Source organism: Rhea pennata, chromosome 18 (genome assembly GCF_028389875.1).
Source record: "Rhea pennata isolate bPtePen1 chromosome 18, bPtePen1.pri, whole genome shotgun sequence".
Classification (NCBI taxonomy): domain Eukaryota; kingdom Metazoa; phylum Chordata; class Aves; order Rheiformes; family Rheidae; genus Rhea; species Rhea pennata.
The window spans coordinates 9,284,428-9,308,691 of record NC_084680.1 but is presented as its reverse complement, the minus strand read 5'-3'; the positions used below and the strand labels follow the sequence as shown (position 1 = coordinate 9,308,691).

At 56.9% G+C, this 24,264-nt stretch overlaps 1 protein-coding gene across 4 annotated transcripts in view; it reads right to left on the bottom strand.

The window, feature by feature from the left end:
• Positions 1-2,526: 2,526 nt before the first annotated feature.
• Positions 2,527-24,264, bottom strand: part of ASS1 (argininosuccinate synthase 1) — a 28,199-nt gene continuing 6,461 nt past the window's right edge. The window contains exons 8-17 of one of the 4 annotated variants that reach the window (XM_062590999.1): positions 24,092-24,162; positions 23,690-23,720; positions 19,348-19,438; positions 17,935-18,019; positions 16,571-16,635; positions 12,088-12,219; positions 5,439-5,595; positions 3,708-3,773; positions 3,098-3,128; positions 2,527-2,976 (exon numbers count right to left, since the gene is read on the bottom strand). In XM_062590999.1, coding sequence (XP_062446983.1) covers positions 2,914-2,976; positions 3,098-3,128; positions 3,708-3,773; positions 5,439-5,595; positions 12,088-12,219; positions 16,571-16,635; positions 17,935-18,019; positions 19,348-19,438; positions 23,690-23,720; positions 24,092-24,162 — 792 coding nt within the window. In that variant the 3' untranslated portion in view covers positions 2,527-2,913. Of the gene's footprint in view, positions 3,129-3,707; positions 3,774-5,438; positions 5,596-12,087; positions 12,220-16,570; positions 16,636-17,934; positions 18,020-19,347; positions 19,439-23,689; positions 23,721-24,091; positions 24,163-24,264 lie in introns of all 4 variants that reach the window. The other 3 variants (XM_062591003.1, XM_062591001.1, XM_062591000.1) reach the window with 3 other exon arrangements.

The following is a 24,264-nucleotide window of genomic DNA, read 5'->3' as shown; positions in this document are numbered from 1 at the left end:
CAGCAGCTAGAAGACCTGTGTCACTCCTGCTCCAATGGCAATCAAACACACTGTGAACTTCTACCCTGCTCCAAGCCAGTTTGTCCTTCGCCAGGTCTGAGTTAGGATTCAGAGCTGCTGTTTTATGCATCATTGTCTACTCTCAGACAAAACAAATCCTGCCCCAACCTCCTTGTGCAACCCAGTTGGCACAGATACTGCAAGGAATGGGTAACTCTGTGGTGCACCTTTGGGTCCACACTTCAAAGTGCTGGAGCACAACTATTTGAGGAGATTAGAGGCCTCAGGTTTAAATGACTTTTTTCTGTTGATGATTTAACAATCCTGGGAGCTGGGGGAGGTAGCTCAGTGCTTATAGGTAGGCTTTCCAAAGCACGTCAAATATTTTTCAAGCATTTGGCGCAAGAAACTTCTGTTGTGCCACTTTTACCATAAGATTTTTTCTGCAAAAAAGATATCCCGTTGCACTAAACTCTTTCGAGCTCCAGCACCTACATCTCCATTGCTGCCAAGCTGTGCCAATGCCAGGAGGACTTGCACACAGCAAAGTTAATGCTTACACTGTCAGACACAATTAAACACATGCAACTTGCAGGACTGCCATGTCTGTCTTCACAAGGGTCAATACCATCATTTCCTCAGCATATGAGAGGCCAACAGGTTGGTTCTGATCTTGCTTTTCAGGTGTTCTGGAGAGCTAACATGACTCCTGAAGACATTTCAAGCCCTCTCTCCAGTTTAGGATGTGTTTGGGTGGGCTGGTGTCAGAGCAATAAGGTTGACATGCTCTATTGTGTTCTGGTTCTTGCATGCACCCCTAGGTGAAGGATTTGTACAGTCAACAGCACACTGATGATGACTACTGATACCTGCTGCATGGATTTGGGAAGCTGGTCACACAAGATTTCCAAGTATAGCCACACATTTCTGCAAGGATTTCCTGCTGATGGATCAACCTATGAGAAATTAACTCTTGCATTAGACTACATGATACTCTCCTAACCCAGTCATGGAGGGTGAAGGGTCCTTTGCAGCTTTTGGGGAAAGCTTTTGCTGTCTAGCTTGGATGTGCCAACCAGTGGCCCCAAAAAAGCAGGCAGCTACCAGAGAAGCAAAGAAACTGCTGGAGGAGACTGCAGCAGAGACACCCCTAAGAAACAGGCCTTGCTAAAGGGGGGAACTAACCCTGAGGCTCCACATAACAGCAGAAACTGGTAGAGCACTGGCAGCAGGAAGGAGAACTACAGCACAGATGTACAGCAACAAGAGGAGAGAGGCGAAGTCCAGCCATAGGCAGGTTCCCAGACTCTTAACTTGTTATATGTGACCTGCAACATGCAGTCTCAAACTTCTCACTTTGAGTAGTAGATAGCAATGGGACATAAAAAAAAAAAAAAAAAAAAAAAAACAGGCAGTTCCTCACAGTATCCTTCCATTCCTCCACCCCATGGGGGTCAGACAGGTTCCAGCAGCCCAGAAAACCATTTCTGTTTCCTTGCCTGACAACCCTCTGCTGCTTTCTCCTCCCAAGATGGTAGCTGCCAGTAATAGCAGGGAAAGTAATATCCAAGCTGGGAAAATAACATGTTATTTTCCCAGCTGTGATGTCAGAACTTGTCACACTTACATGCTCAGGAAGCAGGGCGAGTAAAGGACATGTGAGCATCCCCAAAGAGGGACGGTGGCCCCACTGTGGACTGCCCAACTCACTGGTGCAAACATTCTCCCTCCCTGGAGGGAGGCAGGGTGGCTCTGCTGTTGCTCTCCACAATGCACAGGGAAGCTCTGGGTAGGAAATGAGCTAGTTTGCAGCCAAGTGCTTTACAGGAAAGCAGCACCTCCCAATTACTGCGAGCAGCCTTCCCTGGATGTCCAGCGCCCAGACCAGGGGCAGGCTGGGCAGCATGAAGCACTGCTCCCACGTAATTGGGGCCAGCAACTCCCATGCAGCCATGGTGCTGCAGCCCCACAAGCCACCTCTCTACAGTTGCATCAGCACTCCAAGCCCAGAAAGGGAGAGCATCTCTGCTCGCAGAGGGAGAAAAGCCCCTTGGGGACATCTCACAGCCGGGGCAAGCTACCCAACCCAAGCCAGGTCTGAGCCTTTCCCCATCCCCAGCAGCGAGGGCACTGGAGGTGATGGGGAACCTCCACGTCCCCCTCCAGCTGCATGCAGCAGGAGTGCTCCCCAGGCACTTACAGGGGTTAGAAAATGTTTTCTTTGCAGTTGCCTGTTTCCATCTTACATTTCAGAGCAGGTTCAGCCGGTTTCACTTCCCCTTGCCAAGCTGTTCCAGCAATGCACTTGATACACGGTAAAGTGCTGTAAATATTAAGCCTAGGGACAGAGGGATCTTTTATTTGCCTGCATACACAACAGGAAAGAAATCTTCTCTTTCAATCAAATTGAAGCAGGGAACTAGACAGTTCTGCCTTGTATTTGGCTGTGTGTTGTGTTTTTTCCTTTTTTTTGAAAAAGCCCAAGCCCTAAGTCTGATCACTGAGCACTAAAATGAAGACAAAAGTGGAACAATCAAATCCTCTTAACCACCATAAAAACAAAGTGCGCCGCAAAGCAACGGGTTTATTCCCCCTTGCCCACCCACCTTGCTCCCTCTGGCCTAGCAGGATTCACAGATGAAGAAACCAGGTAGATGCCTTGCTTGGAGGAAGATTTCTCTCCCCCTTCCTGCTTTAATAAAAAGGTACTGATAGCGACAAAACCCACACGTCCTTCAGAGGCACTTAATCCATTACAAATTTCACAAAGCCTGGCTTGGGGAAGCGCTTGGCCAACTCAACGCAAGAAGAGCAAACAAACAAGCAAAGAATAAAGCCCTGCTCTCAATGAAGAGACTCAGCGCGTGGCTGTTTTAATTTCTTTTCCCACTTCTCTTCTGGCCAACCACCTTTTTAATGATTCCATTTCACTTGCAGCAGCCGCCCCATAACAAAGCCATCACCTCGGCGTTGACTCTGGGAGACAAGTTACAATCACAAATTACCACCACAATTAGTGCTAGTTCTTAGAAAAATTAGAAAGGGGAGCGGGAGGCCCACATGCGATTGATTGCTATTCATTCTGCTTTACGGTGACCTTGCTCTGGAGACGATGATATTCCTTTAGCCTGGAAACCAGATTAAAAAAAAATTAATTGTAAATTAACAGTAATAACACACATTTCCTTTCAATTAATTTAAGCAGAATGAGGGGGCGTGAAGAGCAGGCGTTTGCTAAAGCCTGTACAGTTTAATTATATTTTTTTTCTCCTTTCCATGGGATAATGTAATTAATTTATCTTAGAGGGGTGGGGGAACATGGTGTATCATGGAGAACAAAGCAGTTAACAGGCAACAGAAAAATTAAGAGCCCATTATGTAAATGCAGCATGTTTCACAGCGTTTAAAGGCCGGGAAGGGGGGGTGTTGGAAAGCATTGCGTGGCCTGAGAAATAAGTAAAATAACGAGAATGGATGCTCTCCGGAAGGCTGTAATTAGGCAGGGTTTTCGCTCCCGGAGGGCTGTTAGCGTCGGAGAGGGGCTGGGGCGGGAGGGAGCCGGCAGGGTGCAGCGGGGAGGGAGGCCCGTGACCGTGGCGGGCAGCGAAGCCAGGCTCTGCCCGCGCCGGTCCGGCTGGGAGCGGCGCCGGAAAAGCCGTGTCGGGGCACTGTCGGCGAGGCCACGGCACCGGGCCCTACCCACACACCTGAGCGAGTTGATGTTGATGAAGCCGGTGGCGTCAGCAGGCTCGTAATCGCCTTGCACGTTCATGCTGCGGAGAGAAAGGCGCCGGTGACGGCCGCGCCGGGGTCCCAGAGCGGGCTGGGGGCTGCCACGGCGAAGGTGGTGAAGCGTAGCGCCCCTCGGGGTGCCAGGGAAGAGGAAACGACTTAATGTGGGGCATCGCGCCCCTTCAGCGCCCCAGGGCCCGCTCTGGGCCCCGCCAGAGCCGCCATCTTGTGTCCCTGCGCCCCAAAGGGCAGAGGCGCCATGTCATGGCGCCAGGCCCCAGAGGCGCCATGTTGTGGCCCCGGAGGCACCATGTTGTGTCACTGGGCCCCGGGAGCACCACGTCGTGGCCCTGGAGGCCAGAGACACGATGTCATGTCACCAGGCCCCGGGGGCTGGAGGTGCCATGTCATGTCACCAGGCCCCAGGGCCCGAGACTCCCAGCTGTTAGCCCTGAGGCGGCCTCAGCCGTGAGGCGGCAGTGGTGGCTGCCACACGCGACGCCCCAAAGCACCGACCAACTCCCACGGCTGCCTACATCCCCCGAACACACAGCTCGTTTCCCAGAAACAGCAAACCTTAAAAGAAGCAAAGAAGGAAAAAAAAAAAAAAAAGAAAAAGGAGTTTACAATGATTTTACCTCCCCTGACGGGCTACAGAAAAACCTCTGTGCTTTTATTTTTGCTCATTCGAGTGGTTCTGACCTGCTCTATAATTACGTTACTTTCTACCTACTGTGCAGAGGCATTTCCACACAGCTCTGCCTCTCACAGCTTTCTCTCGGGTTCCTGTGACGCCGTCACTCAAAGGCTTTCAAACCAGCGATGTAGAAATCAGAAAGAAAAGGAAAATGGTTGGAGACGCAGGGAGAATAAGTGCCCCTGCTTTTCTCTCCCTCTCTCTTTTTCCTCAGTCCCACCCCCCTCCATCCTCTTTTTTTTCCTTTTTTTTTTACTTTTTTTTTTTTTTTTTTTTTTTTTTACTTTATTCATTTAATCTCTCCAAGTGAGAGCGCGAAGCATAATGAAGGGTTGGGACGGATTATTAGGAGCTGTTGATTTTGAAGGGGAGGGAAGGGGGGGGGAAAAAGCCAGAGAAGAGAAAGAGAGAAGATAATTTGACATTTACTCCGACTGATCTAAACTCATTCGGGTATATTTATGGCTTATAAAGTGTTTAGAGAGATTGAAGGGGGTTGAGGGAGGGCTGGGGGCGGAGGGGGGGAAGCAGCACGCAAGCGAGCGAGGAAACAACACGAAGAAAAGCAAAAGCTTGAGGAAAAAGGGAATAATATTGACTTCAAAACAAGGCTCGTGCTTTTGCTGGGCGCTCAGCTCTGAGGAAGCCGTCCCAGGCGTCACAGCTGAGCCGCTCGAGGCTGCGCTTGCTGGAGGGAAGTTGAGCCCAAAAGGGCGCCGGGAAGCCCAATTTGGGGGAATTTCCCGTAGCAGAGGCTTGTTTTAAAGCCGGTGTCAACCACAGGCCGAGCTCTCCGCCACGCTGGGCCTGGTGGCACCGGGCACCAGGACAAGGCCAGCTCGGGGAAGTGCTCCCCAGCCCTGTGCCGTGGTCTTCCTCGCCCATACCACAGTCTTCCTCACCACATACCCCTTCCCCCTCCGGCACCGGGGTCTCGCAGTTGGCTCGTGAACCCCGGTGACCCGCTTTGGCCGGGGGAGGACGGCCCCGGCGCCCTCGCGGTGCTCACCTCACCAGCTCCTCGTTGTACAGGGACTGCGGAGACTCTCGGCCCAAGATGTAGACCTGGCCCTTGAAGACGGAGAGGCGCACATTGCCCTCCACCGGCTCCTGGGAGCGGCTGATGCAGTCCCGGATGAATTCGCACTCGGGGCTGTGCCAGAAACCTGCGGGCGGCAGGCATCAGCGTCAGCAGAGCCAGGGCCACGCGAGACAGTCACCCCGCACCACGTCCTGGAAGGAAGGCACTGGAGAAGTGTCAAGGGAAGGGATGGGGTCTGGGGGTTTTGGAAAGGGAGATGAGGAGCTTGGACGCCTGGGGGCTACGCGGAGCTGCGGAGATCTCAAGTACATCGCTTTGCCTTGATGTCCCTCAGTTTTCCCGCCTGTGAAATGAGTTTGAAAACAGTTACCTGCACATGGAGGCAAATGGACACCTTCACATGGGGCATTAAGTGCCTCCGCCTGACTCAAACTCTGGGAGTGTGCCGGCCCCCTGGCTGAGGAGAGCAGCTCTTCCCTGCGATGCCTGCAGGGTGGGCACAGGGGAGGCCCGAGGGCTCAACCCCAGCAACCACGCACTCAGTTCGGGGGGCCTGCGCCAGCAGCAACCCCCGGCGGCCAGGTTGGCTGCTGTGTCCCTCTCCGGGCTGCCCTGGGAAAGGAAACCCTGCCCTGCAACAGATATTCCTGGATGACAGACAGGAGGAGACGGGGCCCCACCGGCTCCCGCGCCCACGCCTGGGATGACGGCCCTCTGCCCACTCCCACGCTCCCGGTCCCGCCGGGGCCCGCGGAGCAGACAGCTCCCGGAAGGTGACACAGCCCGGGGGGGCCTGACCCCAGGGCTTTATCAGCCTTCGGATCAGGGCACATATGTCTCGGCCAGCTCCCAGGTAGGCTCACCTTCCCCGGCCCTTTCTAGGGTAACACGGCTCCACTTTCCTCCCGCTGTTGGCCCGGCCGCCGCAGCAGAGGCACATCTGTCCCTCTGCGCCCACGGTGTCCCGATCGCGCAGAGTGCCTGGGCTCCCCTCCTGCTCACACCATCGGGGAAATTTTACGCAGGAGAAGACCAGGGAAGTTTTATGCACATCACTCAAAATGCGCCATGTCCAAGCAGGTGCCCAGCTGAAGCCTGGCCCCCAGAAATGCAGCCCTCGGGAGATGCCACCCGCTCCGGCAAAGACGACAGCTTCGCTGGCAGCCAGAGCAAGCCTACCCTTCACACGGCATCTCCACGCCAGCCCGCTGCCAGGACAAGCGCGCAGAGGGGCCGGTGGTCCGGCCTGCCATTCCTGTGCACGGTCCTGTCACTAAGCAGGGTAATTAGCCAGGGAGCCCTCGGAGACCTGGAATAAAGCCTGGGAGATGGAGAGGGAGATAGAGAGAAAGAGAGCCTATTCACCAGCCTCCAGTGATGCTGAAGTTTTATCTCTCTAATCTCTCTCCTGCTCTGCTCACACACAGGTGCCCTCTCACCTTTCCTTTCCCAGCTGGGCTTCAGGGATGAGGCCGAAGCCATTAGAGAAACAAACAATTGCTTTTGTTGTTTCCCCTCCGGAGCTGGGCTGCAGTGACGCGGCCAGGCACGCTGGCCCCCTCTGGCCCCACTGGCCGGGCCGCCCTCCCGGTCCACGCAGGAGCCATCCCTGCTGAGCTGGCATGCATTTTCTTGCAAGTCCCAGGGTTTTCCAGCCTTCCCCAGGGATCTGATGTTGGGACCAGCTGGGGACAGACCTCTCCTCCAGGGCTGCTGTCATGCTGTCACTGCAGAGTGCATCGTCCCCGGGTGCAGCTGGCACAAACACAGTCCCTGCAGCAGGGACTCCAGTGTGGCAGCTCCCTGTCCTTGCTCTCTTGCTGTTAGATGTGCTGGGTCTTGTTGCATGGTTTGAGAGCAGCAAGTGGACGTGCTGCCATTGTGCAGACACATTCCTTCCTGCAGACGGCACATGGTGCAGGAGCAGAGTTGACAGGTGAGAGTCTCTATAGCCTGTCTATACGGCTATAACTGATAGATCCAGGAGTTATGCAGACCTGAACATGTTGGATGCTTCGACAGGAACTGGCCCTGTCCTGCCACAGTGGACCCGGTGCTGCAGCCTGCTCTGATGCTTTGCTGTGACAGTCGTTACTTCTCACCGATGAAATCTTCAACCCTTTCCAAGGCTTCTGTGTCTGGGCCAAGCTCCTTGCAATGCGGGGACAGCACACCACCTTCCTCTGCCCCGGCATTTCTTCTTGCACGCTTCTAGCACTGCTGTCACACATCTGTCTGAGCGCAGACCTCCCCCTCAGACGCCTGCTTGCTGGATGGCTGAAAGGTTCAGGCACCCCGTCCCTGAAAGCAGGTGTACTGGGCAAGCAGCATCACAGGACTGAAAGCCTAGCTACAAGCAAATAAATCCCTCTTCTTGGTGAATGTGCCCAATGTAAAACTCTTCAAATACCAGGATTGATTTAGGGCTGTTGCATCCCCATAACAAGGCAGGGGTGGGGGAATAAATGCAAGACACATTAAAATAATAACCAGCTACTTAAATCCTAACTCTGACAACTCCAGGTGTGAGGAAGTGCCCCCTCCCTCCTTGCCCCCCACTGCAAACAAATTCCCCACTTGAAGTGATCCGTCTTAATAGCCTTCCCACTTTGTAACTGCCACCCAGCTCTAATCGTTTCAATCTGCCGGCACAGGCAGGGCCGGCGGGAGACAATGGCATTTAGACACCTGGCCATACCTGCCAGCAACCGGGAGCTCTCTTCAAAGCCACATCTCCACAATGGGATCAATCAGGGTGGGGGGGAAGATAAACACTAAATCTCTTAAAATCAGAGACTAGTTACAATAATGAAGTGTTAAAGGAAGGAGAGCTTGAAAGCCTGGCCTCCAGCAGCCACCCTTGGGTGGGAGGTGACCGCAGGTGGCAGCGTTGCCTTTGAGCCTGTTTGTACCATCGGGTTATTCCCTGCATTCAGGCTTGGCTGCATGGACTCTGTCCTGGCCAAAGCACCTGGATGCCATCCCGATTGAAACCAAATCACTAAGGCTCTGCTCATGTTATATGCAACCAGATGCTGGCAGCAGGTGCCCCCAGAGAAAGCCTTGATGCACGTAGGCAGGAGCTCCCACCCTATGCAAACCCTCACCTGTGGAACTCATGTCCAGGGACATGGCAAGATGGTCTCTACCCCCCAGATGGGCTGTGGGACAGGGCTTGTGAGCTGTAGTAGAGAGATAAGGGCTTTGAACGTGCCCAAACATTGCTTCAGTTTGGATCTGGATTCACACACCATGGCCTAGTGGCTAAACCATGGATGCACAATACAACAACACAACAATAAAGGGCATTTTTAGCCAGTCCACGCAGCTGCATGTACAACACCAGATCAAAACAAGTGCAATATGCAAAACAACCTTAATTCTGCTCTGAGTCAAACCAGCCTACAGCCTTGACTCTTTGAGGTTGCCCCTTCCTTATTTGCAGTGCCTAGTACCTTCACAGACACACTTTCCACTTTGCTGCTCAGATCACTTTACTAATATAAGCCAATACCAGTGTAAAGTATGATATGGTTACCAGCATTTGTAACAAAAGCAACAGTGCACTCTGCCAGTGCACTTCAACAGATTCAGTCTGTCTTTTACAGGAGCCACAGTGTGACTCAGGACTTGCCTAGCTGGTGCTGCCCAGTATTAGGAGGCCCTAGCAAATACACCAATGGTCAGATAAAAATGCTTCCCATACCCAAACTGGTTGTTGCCGCAAGCTGAAGCAGCCTGGTGACTATCACAACCGCTATGGAAAGGTTACTAGCTAAAAAGGCTAATCATTAGTTTCAATGTTGTAATGTTTGGTTTGGAGAAAGCTTTGCAGAAATTGGTGCAGGAATAGAGCTGTGATTCCTGCGGGAAAGCCAAAGGGACATGCTGATAAACTCAGCATTTTATTTTCTGTTCTGACAGCATTTGGAGTTGCAGAAACAGAAACCTTTCTGCTTGCAAGAGGTGGGGACAGATAAACAAAAATACTATTACCCAAGTGGCTCTTTAATCTTGCGGCTTCACAACAATCAAGTATTTAGAAATAAACAAACAGCTTTACACTTAAATGAGGAGAAAAAAAAGGCAACACAGAACAAAGTCTAATAAAAATAGCTGGAGGCAGATAAGGCTTCAGAGAGCAAATGAAAAGAGGCTGAGATTCAAGAGTTTCTTTCTCCCCGCTCAGCAGTGGGGGACAATCGTGACTTCCCTATGGCCCACCACCTCTGCTGCTGTTCCCGGTGCAGTTGGCTTGGCTGCCCCAGCCATGGGAGCACTTGTCCCGCTGTGAGCCAGGAGCACAAAACTTTTACACCAGAGCCCTTAAAAGAAAGTTTAGGCAGCAAATGAGCTCCTGCATTAAGAGCCATTACATGATGTTACAAGTTTCCAAGAAGCAGCACCCTCCAAGAAGAAAGCTCAGAGGACAAGAACATGGACATGGGGAACCTGGACTGGAAACCAGCAGCACGAGAAGGTACAGGAAGGAGGGCAGCCTGACCCAGTCCTGCCAGATATGTCATTTTCCTAAAGCCTGAACTCCCAGAGTCAGGTTATTTCAGGAGGATCTTCCGGCTGGTGTAACACAGCCCATCTCCAACCCTTGTCATTAGAGAGAAAAGCATGAAAAGGAATACAGGGAGGAACAGAGACGCTGAGAAAAAAGGAAACAGATCAAACAAGAAAGGTCTCAGGGGTATTATTTGGAAGAAGGGCAGGAATCTCACTGACTAAAGATCTCCAAGAAAATTAATACTGAACTAATTGTCCTTTGTAGGCACAGGACTGCAGTGGAGCAGTGGCACTGAGGGCACATGCCAGTGCTGGCAACGGAGAGCAGCGTAACGTGTATTCAGGCATGGGGCATGAGGGCTCTGAGCACTTCTGCAAGATTTAGGAGTGTCACTTTCTCCAGTTTAGCATCACCAACTGACCCTGCATTTTGGCATGGAGAGGGCCCCAGGGTAATGCTGACCTCCCCTCCGGGGCTGCCTTTCCTGCCTAGCTCAGAGCAGCCCAGAGCGGAGCAGCCTTGGCCGGAGCCCCCGCCCTCCCTGCAGTCCTGGCACTATCAACACGGCGCAGGGGAACTGAGCTTAGACCCTTCAAACTCAGCCCATGCAAGCAGCTGAGCAGAGCCGAAGGGCTGCAGTGGAGTATGAAGGACAACAGGCTTCATTGCTGCCTGCAACTCCTGGTGCCAGCAAGTGACCCCTTGTCCTTCACGGCTCCTAAGCAACACTTTGGCAGTGCCATCCTCATGCAGGCACGGGCCGGGCAGCGTGACAGCAGCAGCCGCGTCAGACACCATCCTGGTTCAGGGCTGCCTGGAAGCCCCAGTTGGCTCTGGTTTGGTGGTGTGGCTCCATCCAAGCATCCCCCGCAAAGCCACAACGCGCAGTGCCCCTGTGTGGGCTGCGCACCGCATAGCACGTTTGTGGCTGACGGACACACACAGGCAAGCTGGGACAAGAGCTCGACACACCCCATACTGCTTCGAAACCTCTCTGCACCGAAACTCCGCAGCATTTTCAAATCCCCCTCACTGGTCTGGTGGGAGAGCTCTCAGGCTTTGAAAAGCACCATCTTGCGGGGGGCGAGGAAGGGGGGGGGGCGGGGGGGTCAATGGCAATGGCTACCAGGCCAAGAACACGCAGTTTGGAAGTGCTCATGCCCTTATCCTGGAGCAGAGCAGTTTGCTTCAGGCTGAGATTCTGGCTCTACCGCTGGCACTACAAGCTTTAGCAAAAGGGATGAAGCTCTTGTGACATGTCAGGCTAGTTACAGACAACACACCATGGAGAAGGGGGGGAAATAGGACATGTCTGGCCCAGGATTGGCAGTAGCCCTGAAGGACTGGCTGTGAGACCTCTAGACCTTCTGCCTTGGCCACAGCAACCTGCAGAGCCAGGAGATCCTGCAGCTTCCCCCAGCAGCCCAAGTAATGGGTGCCATGCTCCTAAGGATGCAAGTGTGATCCCATGCTTGCAGCCTTTCTCGAGGCCAGTAGACCCTTTCCAGATTCATATGGGCACAGCAAAAGCAGAGCAGGCTCCTGGTCAGAAAGCTGCCTGTGCCACAGCACATGCCTTCAGGTATGCTGGTCACAGCAGAGGCCAACGGGGCTGGTGCAGGGAGGAGCAGCCAGAGATGAAGGGGAAAGACATGACTCCAGCAGATGTGAGGGCGGGAGACAAAGGGATGGCAAATAACAGTCTATGGTACAGCCAAGCATGCTAAGCAGGCCAAAGCCATGACACAGGGCTTGAGGTGCCAGGAGCATCCCCTGCCTGCAAGCCCTCCTGCAAGTCAGCATCATTTCCTAAGAAAGATTTGGAGCCTCTTCAGCATGAAAGCAGGCAGGATGCTCCAGAGACCAACCCTAGGCAGGAGTAAACCCATCTTTTTTCCCCTCTTACAAACAGCCTCAAATCCAGACCTGCATTTTGTAGCCCTAGCCCATCACTATGAAGTGTAACCAAAAAGTGGGACCTGCACCTTTCGTAGTGGTGGGGCTCATGCAGGTGCAAGGAGAAGGAAAAGGGCTGGGAAGAAGCAGCAGTGGATGGGGAAGCCTGTGGAGGCAGCGGACAGGCCGGAGGATGGTACATACCATTGTATACCAGCTCAGAGAATTTCAAAGCGAGCCCTTGCTTGATTTTCCTTACTTCCCGGTCCATGGTGAAGGCCTCAATATCTAAATGCGCATGGTGTAGGATCGTTCCCGCTGGGGTCTCATAGATACCTAGCCATTTTTCCAGGCAGGGGGAAAAGCAGAAAAAGAGAGAGAGACGAATGAGACCAAAACTGTCAGCAAATGACAAAAAATAATGACTTGGCTGACAGAAGGAGCTGTGGTCGAGCGCATTCAGTCCCAGCTTGCTGCAAAATGCATCTGTCATTATATTCATGCTGGGGCCGAGACAGTCCACTCCGCACCTTGCGGAGAAAATTTCTAGATTCCCCTCTTTGAAGAGGCACTCTGACGAGGCTAAATGACAGGGTTTGGGAACCGATCCCCCCACCGATACGTGCCCAACGGTCTGCGGCTGAAAACCTGTAATTAAACGAACGACGCGGGGCACAGGCACGGGGAGCGCAGGGCCTGAAATACCCTCCTCTCCCCTCCGCTGGCAAGAAAGAGCACCGCACGTCAGCTGTGCGGAGATGACGCTACCCGGGGGCTGGGAGCACAACCCCCTCTGGGGCTGGCGAGACCCCCGGCTTCCTCCCCATCCACCCCCCAAACTCCTCAAGGTTGGGGAAGGCACCTCGGAGAAGGGACATTTAATTATTGCGATGACTGGGTGAAGCTTGCTGGCAAGCCGGGGCAGGAAACCTTGCTCCCTTTGTTCCAGCTGCTTGTGGCTTATTTTCCGTGTAACACGTTTACTTCTTGTTTAAACATGGCACATGCAAAAATTAGTAGATGGAGATGCAGGCACCTACAGTAACCCTCATCCGTGATGCCCGCTCAGTTGGCATGGCTATAACCTGCCTGCTCCTGTTCTCCACTCTCCCGTCCCCTTCCCCTGTCCACCCCCACGCGGGGACTGCTCCCTCCCAGCAAGGGCATGCTGCCGGCCCCCAGCACCGGGCCAGGCTCGGGGTCCATGCCAAGAGCTACGGCATGGCCACGGGAATGGCAGAGGTCATCCGCGCTTTGGGCTTTGCTAGCTCGTGCCACAAAGAAACCAGTCTTTTTTCCTGCAGAACACAAAAACGCTGAACTCTGTAATAATAAAACTTAAGAGAAATGCCACCTTCGAGGGCCCACGCTGCAAAGGTCTGCCGGGGAGGGCTAAGGAGCTCCTTAAAGAACCGCTTTTGGTGGCGCCGCACAGCTGTGGGGCAGCCGGCAGGGCATCGTGGTCTACCCCGCACCTCGCGCAGACGGCCAAACCCTCGTCCCTGCCACGGGAGGGCTGATTTCGGATGCCGAGTCACCCACGCTCTTTAATTAAAGGAGTTGAAGAGGAGAAACCCCGCAGACCTTTCTGACCGCACACTCAGCTCCGTAGGGGCCACGAGCCCCTCTCCAGGTACCACGATGCAGGATGGTACCTGCAATAGCTGCCCCCGTCTTTGGGGCTGAGGGGAGCCCTCCTAGAGCGGAGGCTGCTATGGGAGCTTTAATCTGCACCAGCCTCTCCCCACGCGGCGCCCTGGACGACAGCGCAGGCTCCCATGCGGTCTCCCATCCCATCTCAGGGCATCGGACAAGGCTCCCAAGGACGCGGCAGGAGCTCAGCTCAGCCCTACCTACCACGGCAGCCCAAACCTGCCCCCCAAAGCAGGGGGCTCAGCCGGCCGCCCAGGCAGCTGTGAGCCCTCCCTGCGTGTCTAAGGCCCCAGGCAAAGGTGCAGGAGCTGCAGCAATTTCAGCAACGAGTAGCCCAGTCCTTGAGGAAGTCGCCAAGCCAAGCCAAGCCCATCGGCAACGCGATTACTATTCCCGCTCCTTCCCCGTTCAAAGGTGTTAAAGTTAATTCGGGCTCATCGCAAGCTTGGTATCGTCCAGTGCCCAGCTGCTGCTGCCCCCCTGCCCACCCCTTTCCCGCGGGACGCGGCGCCGCTGTGCCCGCTCCGGCTGCCGGTTTCGCCGTTATCCCTACGCAAGCCGTGACGGAAACCTGATGCCGAAGGACTGGGGACGCAGGAGCCTTTGACAGCCGGAGCAGGGGCTACGGCGCGCGGCGGGGAGGGGAGACGACAGCCCCGCTCGCAGCCGCGCAGACGACAGACACCTTCAAAGTGACACTCGCAGCGGCTCCGAGTGTCTATTTTCATCTCCCCGTGTTTACAGAGGTGTCAGCAGAGCAGCCTGACGGAGCCTCAATCACCCCGTAATTACGCCGGGGAAGGGGGGGGGGACAGGACGGGACGGGGGGCGGCAGAGGAGACAGCTGCTGCGGCTTAAAATTTTCTAATTTGCAGCCGCCGCTGTCATTTTGCCTCCATCCGAGCAATTTCGCTGCGCTGAGGGAGGACTGTCATCGCGGGCAGCACCGCCGCACAGGGGCGTGGTGGTAACCCCGTGGCTTAAACGATGCCCCCAACTTCTACAGCCCTGGGAAAGCTTTCCGAGGGGGGCCACAGTGCCCAGAGCCGCCTGGGACGGGCTGGCCGCAGGGAAGGGGCTCAGTGCCGTCGGCCTCGCTCTGCAGGGCCATCGGAGAGAAAACGAGGAGGGGGGAAGAGAGGGAGACCCCCCCCCCCCCGCCTTGCTGCGGGCAGAGCTCGGCTGTCTTGGCAGCGGCCGCCCCCTCCTCCCTACGGATTTCATTTACTTCACTTAATTAGCCCCCCTTTGGAGTTAAAAAGATAATTTGCTAATGAGGACGTGCAAAGGCACGAGAGGCAGGGACGGCCCCCCCGTGCGCAGCCAAGAGCCTCCGGCGGAGCCGCCGGACCGCTCCGGCACGGCTCCCTGGCACCGAGTCCTTTGCCGCTGTCCTCCCATGAAAACAAATACAACAAAAATCGAGTTTAAGAGGGCTCAAGCGGCTGGCGCAGCCCTGCGCGGCTTGCCCCTTAGGCCTTAACGGATTTCAATTAGGTGCTTGGTAAAAATAAATAAATAAATAGGTAATCAATCCAAACACATTTTTCCCTTCCTTTCCTCAGTTCCTTGGGGTGGCAGAGAAGGAGGCACCTGGCAAACCCTGCCGGAGCCCTCGGGGAAGCAGAGGACCTTGGCAGCGGCGCGGGGCTCTGGCGCCGGCCGCCCATGCCTCAGTTTCCCCGTGGCAGAGCGGGCATCGCTGGGGCGAGGGGAGCCGCCGAGGGCCCCCGATCGCCCGCTTGCTCCGTGCGGAGCCTCTCCGAGCCCGGCTGAAGAAAGTTGGCTCCGAGCACGCGCTGGCAGGCTGCAGCCCCAGGGCTCGCGGCGCCCCGGCATCGCCGTCGGGATGCCCCGATCCCCCGTCCCAGCGCCCCGGCGGAGGCGGCCCGCGAAGCCGTCATCTGCCGACACACCACCGTGGCAGCGGGCGCCTGACAGCGACACGCAGCAGGCGAGCGTGACAGTTAAATGGGGTTTAGAGAAATTATTAAATGCTGCAAGGGTCACTAGAACATGTCACTGGCTCCTTAAGAAAAAAAAAAGAAAAAAGAAAGAAAGAAAGAAAAAAAAGGGATTTCAACAAACTACTCAGCATCCTGCATGCAAATGCACTGGGTTGCGTGCGTGCATGGGTGGTTCGGGATGGCGTTTCTTTGGGATTTTTTTTTAATTCAGTTATTCGAACTCTGATCAAATGATCTGGGGTTTTGTTTTGCGCCTTTTGTGGCTGATGCTCGTGTGAAGCAGCCCGTGCCCCCGCGCCGGGGAGCAGGGTGGGCTGCGCTCCGCTGTGAAGTGTTATCACAATATTTGCTCGTGCCCTGCCACAAAGGGCAAGTTTAAAGAAAGAGAGCATCTAATTAGGTATTAACGAGATTTAAAATAGAGGAGTACGGGGACAAGGAGAGGGAAATGATTATTAGCGTTAGTTCGTTCTGAATGGGGCAGCGCTCTGCGTCTGGAGATTTTCAATTAAGCGGGTCCTAATGGATGATCAATACTAAGAGTGCAAAAAACTGCAAAGATATATCAATTAAAGAACTGGCTTAGAAAAAAAGAAAGAAAGAAAGAAAGAAAGAAATCAGTGACTTGTTTTTGCCTCCTGAGCTTTGTATCTCTATTACTCTTTGTACAAGATTAGTGCCACTGAGGATCTTAAAAGAGTATTTTCCAAAGCAAGCTGAGTCTCTCACGTTCCCCTCACCCTGCAAGCTGGGACTTGAGGAAGAGCACCAGGATTTGGAGCTCTGATAAAAATCCTGGGAGTTGGCGGCAGTGAGTCAAGCCTAAACCTTGACCTTTTTCCCTCTGCAAGCCCTAAAGGGGAAGGAGCTCACGGGAGCCCTGCTGTCCCCAGCAAAATGACCCAGGCTTGGTGCCAACTGAGATGCTGGCAGGACCTTCGTTAGTGAGATCAATTAGACAACTCTTTAAAAGGGAGATCTTGATGCTACTTAAAGGAGAGGAGCCCGGGGCTGCTGGACCTGCCTGGGCCAGGAGGGGAGAAGGTGCCTCACACAGGACCTCTCACCTCTGGACTTCATCCCGATGAAGCGGTTCTCCACGATGTCGATCCGCCCGACGCCATGCTTGCCTCTGCGGAGGAGAAACGGAGCGGCTAGCACCCTGCACGTGCTGAGCCCTCGCAGCAGGTGGCCGAGCCAGGAGTCCAGAGGCCACTTGGGGGTACAATAAGGTGGCAGACCCAAAATGACAACCCGTGAGCAGCTCCGCCATGCCAGTGGCATCGGCAGCAATCCCCCGACAGCCAAATACTGTCTTTTCCCCGCCGTGGGAGAAGTGCCCCTCTTTATAAACCCTGGGCACCAGCCTCCTGGCTGTAGGGCACAGGGCTCCCAGCGGAGCTATCTGGCCACCTGGGCCATGGTGGCCTGCCCGGCTTGCCACCCTAGGCGGATGGGACAGGGCTGGCCCAACACCCACGGACAGCGGGTACCAATGCCGTTCAGAGAACGCCATCTGGGTCCGCCAGATAGGATGGGTTACACGGAGATGGACTTTTTCTTCTCGTCCCTCTCTCAGCTTTGTCACCAGTGCCAACCTCCCTCTCCTGCCCTCATACCACCCGGGCTGGAAAGAGCCACAGTCAGCCATGGCTTGGTGGCCACCAGAAAACGAACCAGGCAAGGGGATGGTGTGTGTGTGTGGGGGGGGGGGGACACAGGGCGATGCTGCAGCTGTATTCATGATGGCTGAAGTCATTTTAAAACCACTTAATTAACATTTAAAAAGAGAACTACATGGAAAAGTTCATTCCCATTCAGCTCCGGGGGGATAGAGGCGGAGGCACAAAGGAGGACGGCACCGGGGAGCCGCGCGGCACTTGGCAAGGGGCGGGATGAGCGGGCGTCCCGGTGGGTGCCTGCTCCCGAGCCAAGGCCGCGCCAGCGCGAGGTAACTTCAGTTACTCTCCCCGGTGGGGGGAATCGGACTCCGCCGCCGCAGCTGGACGAGCTGCTCGGGGCGAGCGCGGCGCAGAAAACCCCAAAGGAGCCGCGGTTGCGGCGGGAGGGGGCCAAGGGGACCGCGCAGGCGACCAAATCTCCAAGCCTCCAAAAAGCCGAGCGCCCGCCGAGGTGGGACACCAGGCTGGTGGCGCTGGGCACCATCGAACAGGCGGGGAACGAGGAGGCGCCGGCGCCGCGCCGCGGGAGCCGAGCCGGGCTGCACGGGGTGCCGCTTGGCTCCCGCGGTTCCGACCACGGGGCCGGGCAGCCCTGCACCGCGCGCGGGAACACGCTACAGAAACCCCTCGTGCACGGGGAACGGAGCCCTAACGGGGCTCGTCCGGGCGACCGCGGCTCGGGACGTGGCTGGCGGGCGGCGCGGGGACACGGGCGCGCCGGCGGCTTCGCCCGTGCCCGCGGCACTTACGCGATCTCGTTCAGGTAGACGAAGAGCTCCAGGGCCGCCTGGCGGGTGACTCCGTCCGCGGCGTTGGTGACCTTCACGGGGACACCTGCGGAGCCGGGCGGCAGGGTGAGCCCCTCCGGCGCGGGCTCACCGCCCGCCGGCGCCCCGCGCCCGCTAAATAGATGTGACAGATATGAACTCTAAATAACTTCTTAAAAAGGCATATCCAAGCTGCTGCCGGGGCGGGGGGGACAAAGGGGGACCTGCCTCAGGAGAAAAAGCCGAAATAAATAAATAAAAAAGGCCCATAAAAACGCTCCCCCCCCCCACCGCTCTCCATCTCTCTCTTTTTAGGGCCTGTGAAATCGCAACCAGGCCCTTAACTAATCGAATTTCACGCTCGGGGATTGTCCCCGGCGCAGCACCTTCTGTCCCACCAGCGGCGGGCGGGCGCGGGGCCGGCGGGCACCCGCGCGCACCCGCACAAGCCCCCCGCGCCGAGAATTAATTACTTTTTTTTTTTTTTTAAAAAAAAAAAAGGCGCTGGGTGGGAAGGAGGAGAGGAGAAGCGGGGTGGCGGCGGCAGCAGGAGGGAGAAGGGGAGGTGGGGGGGGGGGGAAAAGCCCTGAATAGAAAGCAGCATTTTCTTTAGCGGTGTGAAATGAGCAATAAATGTATTAGGAAGCTGACAAGGGGGCTGCGGGGCCCACAAAGAGCAGCGGCGCGGAGTTGGAGGCTAATCCCCCCTCCATCTGCCCTCCTCATTACCATCGAACGCGCTATCAGTTGCCAGTCAGCGCTCAATGCCTCCCTTTCTAGCCTTTATCGCGGAGGCGCCCGCTAGAGCCGGGTCTAGTGACGGGGGGCTGGCAGCTCCCCCCGCCGCCCAACACCCCCCTGTTTTCCCGGGGTTTATAAACGCGGTTGTAAATTGCTATTAAATGTAAGTCGCGGCAATAATGAACCTTAAGCCGCTTCTCGGCGCGGGCCCCCCCCCCCGCCCAGCGCCCGCCCGCGCCCTCCCCTCGGCCCGGCTCTTTCTGCTCGCGGCCGCCGCCGGGGTCTTGGCCGCCGTCCACCCGCCGGAGAGCCCGCATTGTCGGGGCCGCCGCTGCCGAAAGCTGCTTAGCCTTTAAAATAGTTAATAATTAGATTAAAACTTCAAATAAATTAACTAGGGGCTGGCAGGGGCGGGGGCGCAGGGGAGGGCGTCCTCGTCCTCCGGGAGGATCGTTAACACGGAGCAGCGCTGCTCAGGCCGGCGGTGCCCCGCCGCGGCCGGGAAGGCGCCCCGGGCCCACGGGAGACGGCCCCCACCCCGGGGTCCCGCGCACAGGGAAGTGCCCGCGAGGATGAGGAAGGTCTGGCCCCCGCCGCGCGGCCCGCCGGCATCCCCGCCGGGGAAAAAAAGGTGGCTTCGAAGCAAGCGCTCACCCTTCTTGAACTCGATCTCCAGCGTGTCCGGGGTGTCCGGAGCGGTGGCTGGATCCTGGGTCTTAGTGTAGAGTCCGGGGGGAGCCGGATTCTGGTGGGGGAAGAGAAGAGGGAAGGTGGCTCCTGGGCACGGCGTCCCCCAGCCCCGCGGGAACGGCACCCCGAAACCCCCACCGCGCTCACCGTGCTGCCCGCCCCCCGGGACACCCGGCCCGGCCCGCCAGCCAAATCCCACCGCGGGCCGGCTGCCCGGCACGAAGGCGCGCCGGAGCCCACCGGGGCCCCGGGAACAAAGCGCTGGAGAAATCAGACAATTTTTCCCCTCAACTTGATCTCATCTTTTCCTTCGACGCCCCCACAGCTGGAGGTGGAATAGCTGCGGGGAAGCAAGTCAGGCAGGAAAAAGTGCGACTTTGGCGGAGCGAGGCCGGGCGCACGCACGCACGCTCCCGCCGAGGCCAGCTTTATTCCGCGCCGACCGAAAAAACTAATGACGAGGCCTGACCCCAGCAGGTGCTCTAGTCGCATGGGCTCTTTCACGGTGTCCTCGAGGTTAATACACACGGGGGGAAAATAGAGCAACAAAGCAAAAACCCATTTCAGAACACATCAACCTTTATGTATATTTTCCAGATTTGTAGGAAAAAGCTATCTTATCTCTTTTAGAGCTGGGCCAGTGGAAGCTCAGGTGACAACAGTGAATTGCCACAATTGAAGCACGTACCAGAAGAGGAAGAAAAAAAAAATAGGCTTTCCGTCCCGGAAAGCAAAATGCCGAGCGAGCTTTGCAATTTAGCACGGCCCCCCTGCGACACCCGCGCGCGGATGCGACGGCACGCAGTGGCCCTGAAACGCTTTCAGCCCATCATTTGCAAACGCGCGTGTCTAATGGGACACGGAGGCGCAGAGCGCCTGCCGGCATCCCCCGCGGTACGTGCAAGAAGGTAAAAAGAGGAAAAAAAAAAAAAAGCTTCCTGACACCCTGGCATGCATCGTAACGGTAGAGCTGGGCCAAAGCCGCTTGTGCTGGCCCTACAATCTCTCCATGTTTTCCAAAATCAGGAGGTTTTAAAAGAAAAGCTATCCTTTTCGGAACGGACAGCCCAGGAAAACTCTTCCCTTGGTTTAATCTGGACCGGTCAATAGTTTCGAACGGCTCCATTTTGGGCTGAACACTCTGCCATTTTCTGGTTTAACACCATGCCAACGGCAGCACAAACCAAAAGATGTGCCCCAAAAACACCCCGCCAGCTTCCGCCCCCAGGACCCCCCCGCTGGGAAGCCTTGGCAATGGGAAGCACCTGTACACTCAAACATCACACACCATGGCCCTTCTCCAAACTGATCCTCTCTTGCAAATAATAATAAATTAGCATTTTCCCACAAAACCCCAGCGGTTGCGAGCTGGAGCCCCAGGCACCTCCGGGCGGCTGGGAGCTCTGCCAGCACCCAAGGGCTCCCGCGCGCAGCCTGCCCTGTGCTTCCCTGCTTCGCTCTGCCTTTTTAAAATATAAACTCTCTTCCTTTCGCTTTTGCCCCCCTTCTCTTCTGTTCCAGTGAGAAAAAAGACCAAGGTAGAAAACAAGTTAAAAAAAAATGTGATTGCTTTCAAAAATATTTTTAGATTTTTTTTTTAATGAGAAAATTAGTTTCTCTGCAAAAGTTTTCATCTAAAATTCAAAGCAGGGAAACAAACTTCTTGTAGTAAAAACTTCAATTTTTCTGTCCGATAAATAGCCAAAACCAACCGGTCCCGGTTTGCGGGTATCCAGCCCGGCGCGGCCCCCGCGGTGCCCTCGCCCCGGCGCACCCCGTGAGCTGCCGGTGCCCACAGCGCCCCCGGGACTCGCGGCTCCCGCTCCGGCCGCGCCGCGAAGCCCGGGGCACAGAAACTCCCGCAGGGAGCGGGGCGACGGCAGCCGCTTCCCCGCCAGCGCCAGCCCGGGCGCAGCCCTGCCTAAACCTCCGCGCGGGGGAAACGCAAACGCTCCAGGGTTATTTCCCAAAACCCATCCGTGCAAGCACGTGCATGCCACCAAAAGCATCCTTGGCTCGATTTTACCTTTGCCCCTCTGCCTGTATTTAAGCAGCACGCGCGTGCACACACGTCCCCCCGCCAGCACCCGCACACACACGCGCGTTACATGGGCTGCAGATTTCGATTCGACAGCATCTGGCCTCTCCTAGCCCTGATCATATTTATTAACCAGACAAACCCACTGGAGATGATGAAAAACTTTGAGTTTGAAAGAAAAGATGAGGTTTGGGGGAGGGAGGGGAGGAGAGAAAAAAAAAACAGAAAGCATTAAAAACTCTTTACTAAACATTGGAAGTCAAAGTCAGGCAGTCTCCAATTTTCTAAGGCAACTATGAAAACCCCTATTAAATAAAATAACTAAATAGAAATAAAAGTGACATTTGGCTTGCATTCCATCATTACGGGGCGAGTCTGTCCTCTTTTTATTCTCTCTCCTAAAAGCACAGTTCAAATGACAAATAGTTTGTTGCAGTGTATCAATGCCTTCTATTTATCCGGCCCCGCAGGGGGGCTGGTCCTGCAATGTCATCTTTCAAGGGGAGCGAGAGAGGGAAGGGGGGGAAAGGAGAGAGAGAAAAAAAAAGGAAGAGTGTGTGGAAGGAGGGGGGGGGAAGAAGCAAGAAAAACGGGGCAAGAAGAGAAGAAATTGGAAGCAAATGGTCCATGAAGTAAACCATGATGCAGAGCTATCGATGCCGCAAATGGTTTATTCATCCGGCTGATATTGTTGTGCCCGGGACTGAATGAACTCTTTCAGAGTGCCATATGAAGTTAAAGCAAGTAAATTTCTATCTTTCTCCGCATTAGCTGCCTCATTGCCCTTCAATCGGGCCTCACAGAGGCAGAAAATAGCTCAACCATCTGCTTTCAAATCCCGCCGTTTGGCAGGTCTCGGCGCTCCGGGGCGGGCGGCCGCGCCGCGCTCCGAGCCCCGGGCTCTCCCGAGGCCCGCTCCGCGCCCGGCGCCCCGGGCCCAGCTCCCCCGCCCGGCTCCGGAGGGGACGGCGACGGCGCTGCTGCCGAAGGGCACGAGAGCGGCCCCGGAGCCGTCGGCCTCCGGCACCCCGGGGGCTAAAGGATGCCCCGAAAAGGGCTCGGCCAACTGGTCCGCTCTGTGCTGGACTGGCCCGGCTCTCCAAGCTGGCTTTGGCCGGGGACGAGGCAGGGTGCCGGCAGCGGAGATGCTGCAGCATGGGGAGCAGGGCGCAGAGGGCAGCACCCGGCACGGATCGGTGCCCCCTGGGAAGGGCACGGGTCATTCCCTGCTTTTTTAGGCTGCTGGCGTGCAAACCCCGTCCCCGCACCGCCTCCCGCAGAGGCGGCCCCAGACGGACACGGGGCGGCTGATGCCCAGGGGCGCAGCGCCGAGGGGGCTCTGCGAGGCGTAAAACGGCCCCTGCCCACCTGGCAGCCCCCCGGACAGGGGCGAGAGGGCAGCCAGACCCTTCTCCGTCCCCAGCGCAGTGCACGCAGCGGCAGGGCTGCGGGCCGCTGCGCGCCGGCCGGCTCCTCGCCCTGCCTCCCCCCTCTCCCCCGCTGCCTAATTAGCGCTGATGATGGATAGCTTGAGCAGCTCTCCCAAGCGTTGCCCACCCGCCCGAGCATGAACTGGAAAGACAGGGGCCACCAGGCAGGCGGCCCCGAGCACCCCGTTAGGCACCGGGCACCCGCGGGCACCGGGCAGAGCTTGCGCCCACCCGGCTCCCACGGGCACAGCTCCGGCGGGTGCCCGGCAGAGCTCACCTCCAGCCTGGCTCCTGCACGTACCCGCGGGCACCGGGCAGAGCTTGCGCCCACCCGGCTCCCACGGGCACAGCTCCGGCAGGTGCCCGGCAGAGCTCACATCCAGCCCGGCTTCTGCAGGCACCCGCGGGCACCGGGCAGAGCTCACCTCCAGCCCGGCTCCTGCACGCACCCGCGGGCACCGGGCAGAGCTTGCACCCGGCCGGCTCCCGCGGGCGCTGGCAGCCCTGAACGCTGCTGAGCGGCTCCATGCAGAGGGGGGTTTAATACGCACCCCCCCCTTTCCCAGGGCGCAAAGGGAGGCGGGGGGCAACTTTCCAGCCAAAAGCCTTCTCCGAGCCACCGACCTCGGCAGCGGCGGAGGGACGAGGGCAGGGGCCAGCGCGAACGCCCTCCGTCGCCGCTCCGGCGCAAGCGCCTGCCTAGCTGCGCCTTCAGCTCGCCCCGCGACGCTCGCTCCTCCGCGGGGGTCGCCGCGCCGGCGGGCCCTTCCCTCCGCCGCGGGATTTCAAACGAGGCCGCAAAACCACGGGCAGCCCGGGGCCCCCGCGGCCGGCTTACCTTGGGGTTCTCCAGGACGCCGGCTTCGTAGCTGCGGAGCAGAGGAGAGGAGAGGGAGCGCGAGGTGGCTGCAGCCGCCGGCGCGCGCCGTCCCCGCCGCGGTGCCGCGCTCCGCCGGGCAGAGCGCGCGGCACGGAGGTACACGCGCCCTGCTGCTCTCCCGGGGCTCTCGCCGGCATCGCGCGGAGGGAGCGCCGGGCCCCGGCACAGCCGACGCGGCCGGGCGGCCTTCGAGAGCAAGGCGGGAGCTCGGGGCCGGCGCTGCGCGCCGCATCACGGGATCGCGGGATCCCCCCTGGCTTTTCCAAAGGGGCAAAGTGCCGACGCGGCAGCGCAGCGAGAGGAGGGAGACGGGGACCGCGGGCTGTGGGCGCTCGCCCCCGCTGGGGCTGGGGCTCTCACCTGACGTGCATGAGGTTTTCATCCATGCTCCAGGGCGTTTCGGGAGTCACGGGCACCGGGATGCCGCGTTCCTGCAGGCAGAAGGGAAGCGGCTCTCAGCGAGGCGGCAACAATTCGTGCTCGGCCCTGTTCGTGCTGAGGGGCTCTCTCACACCTTCCCCCGCACCCATCTC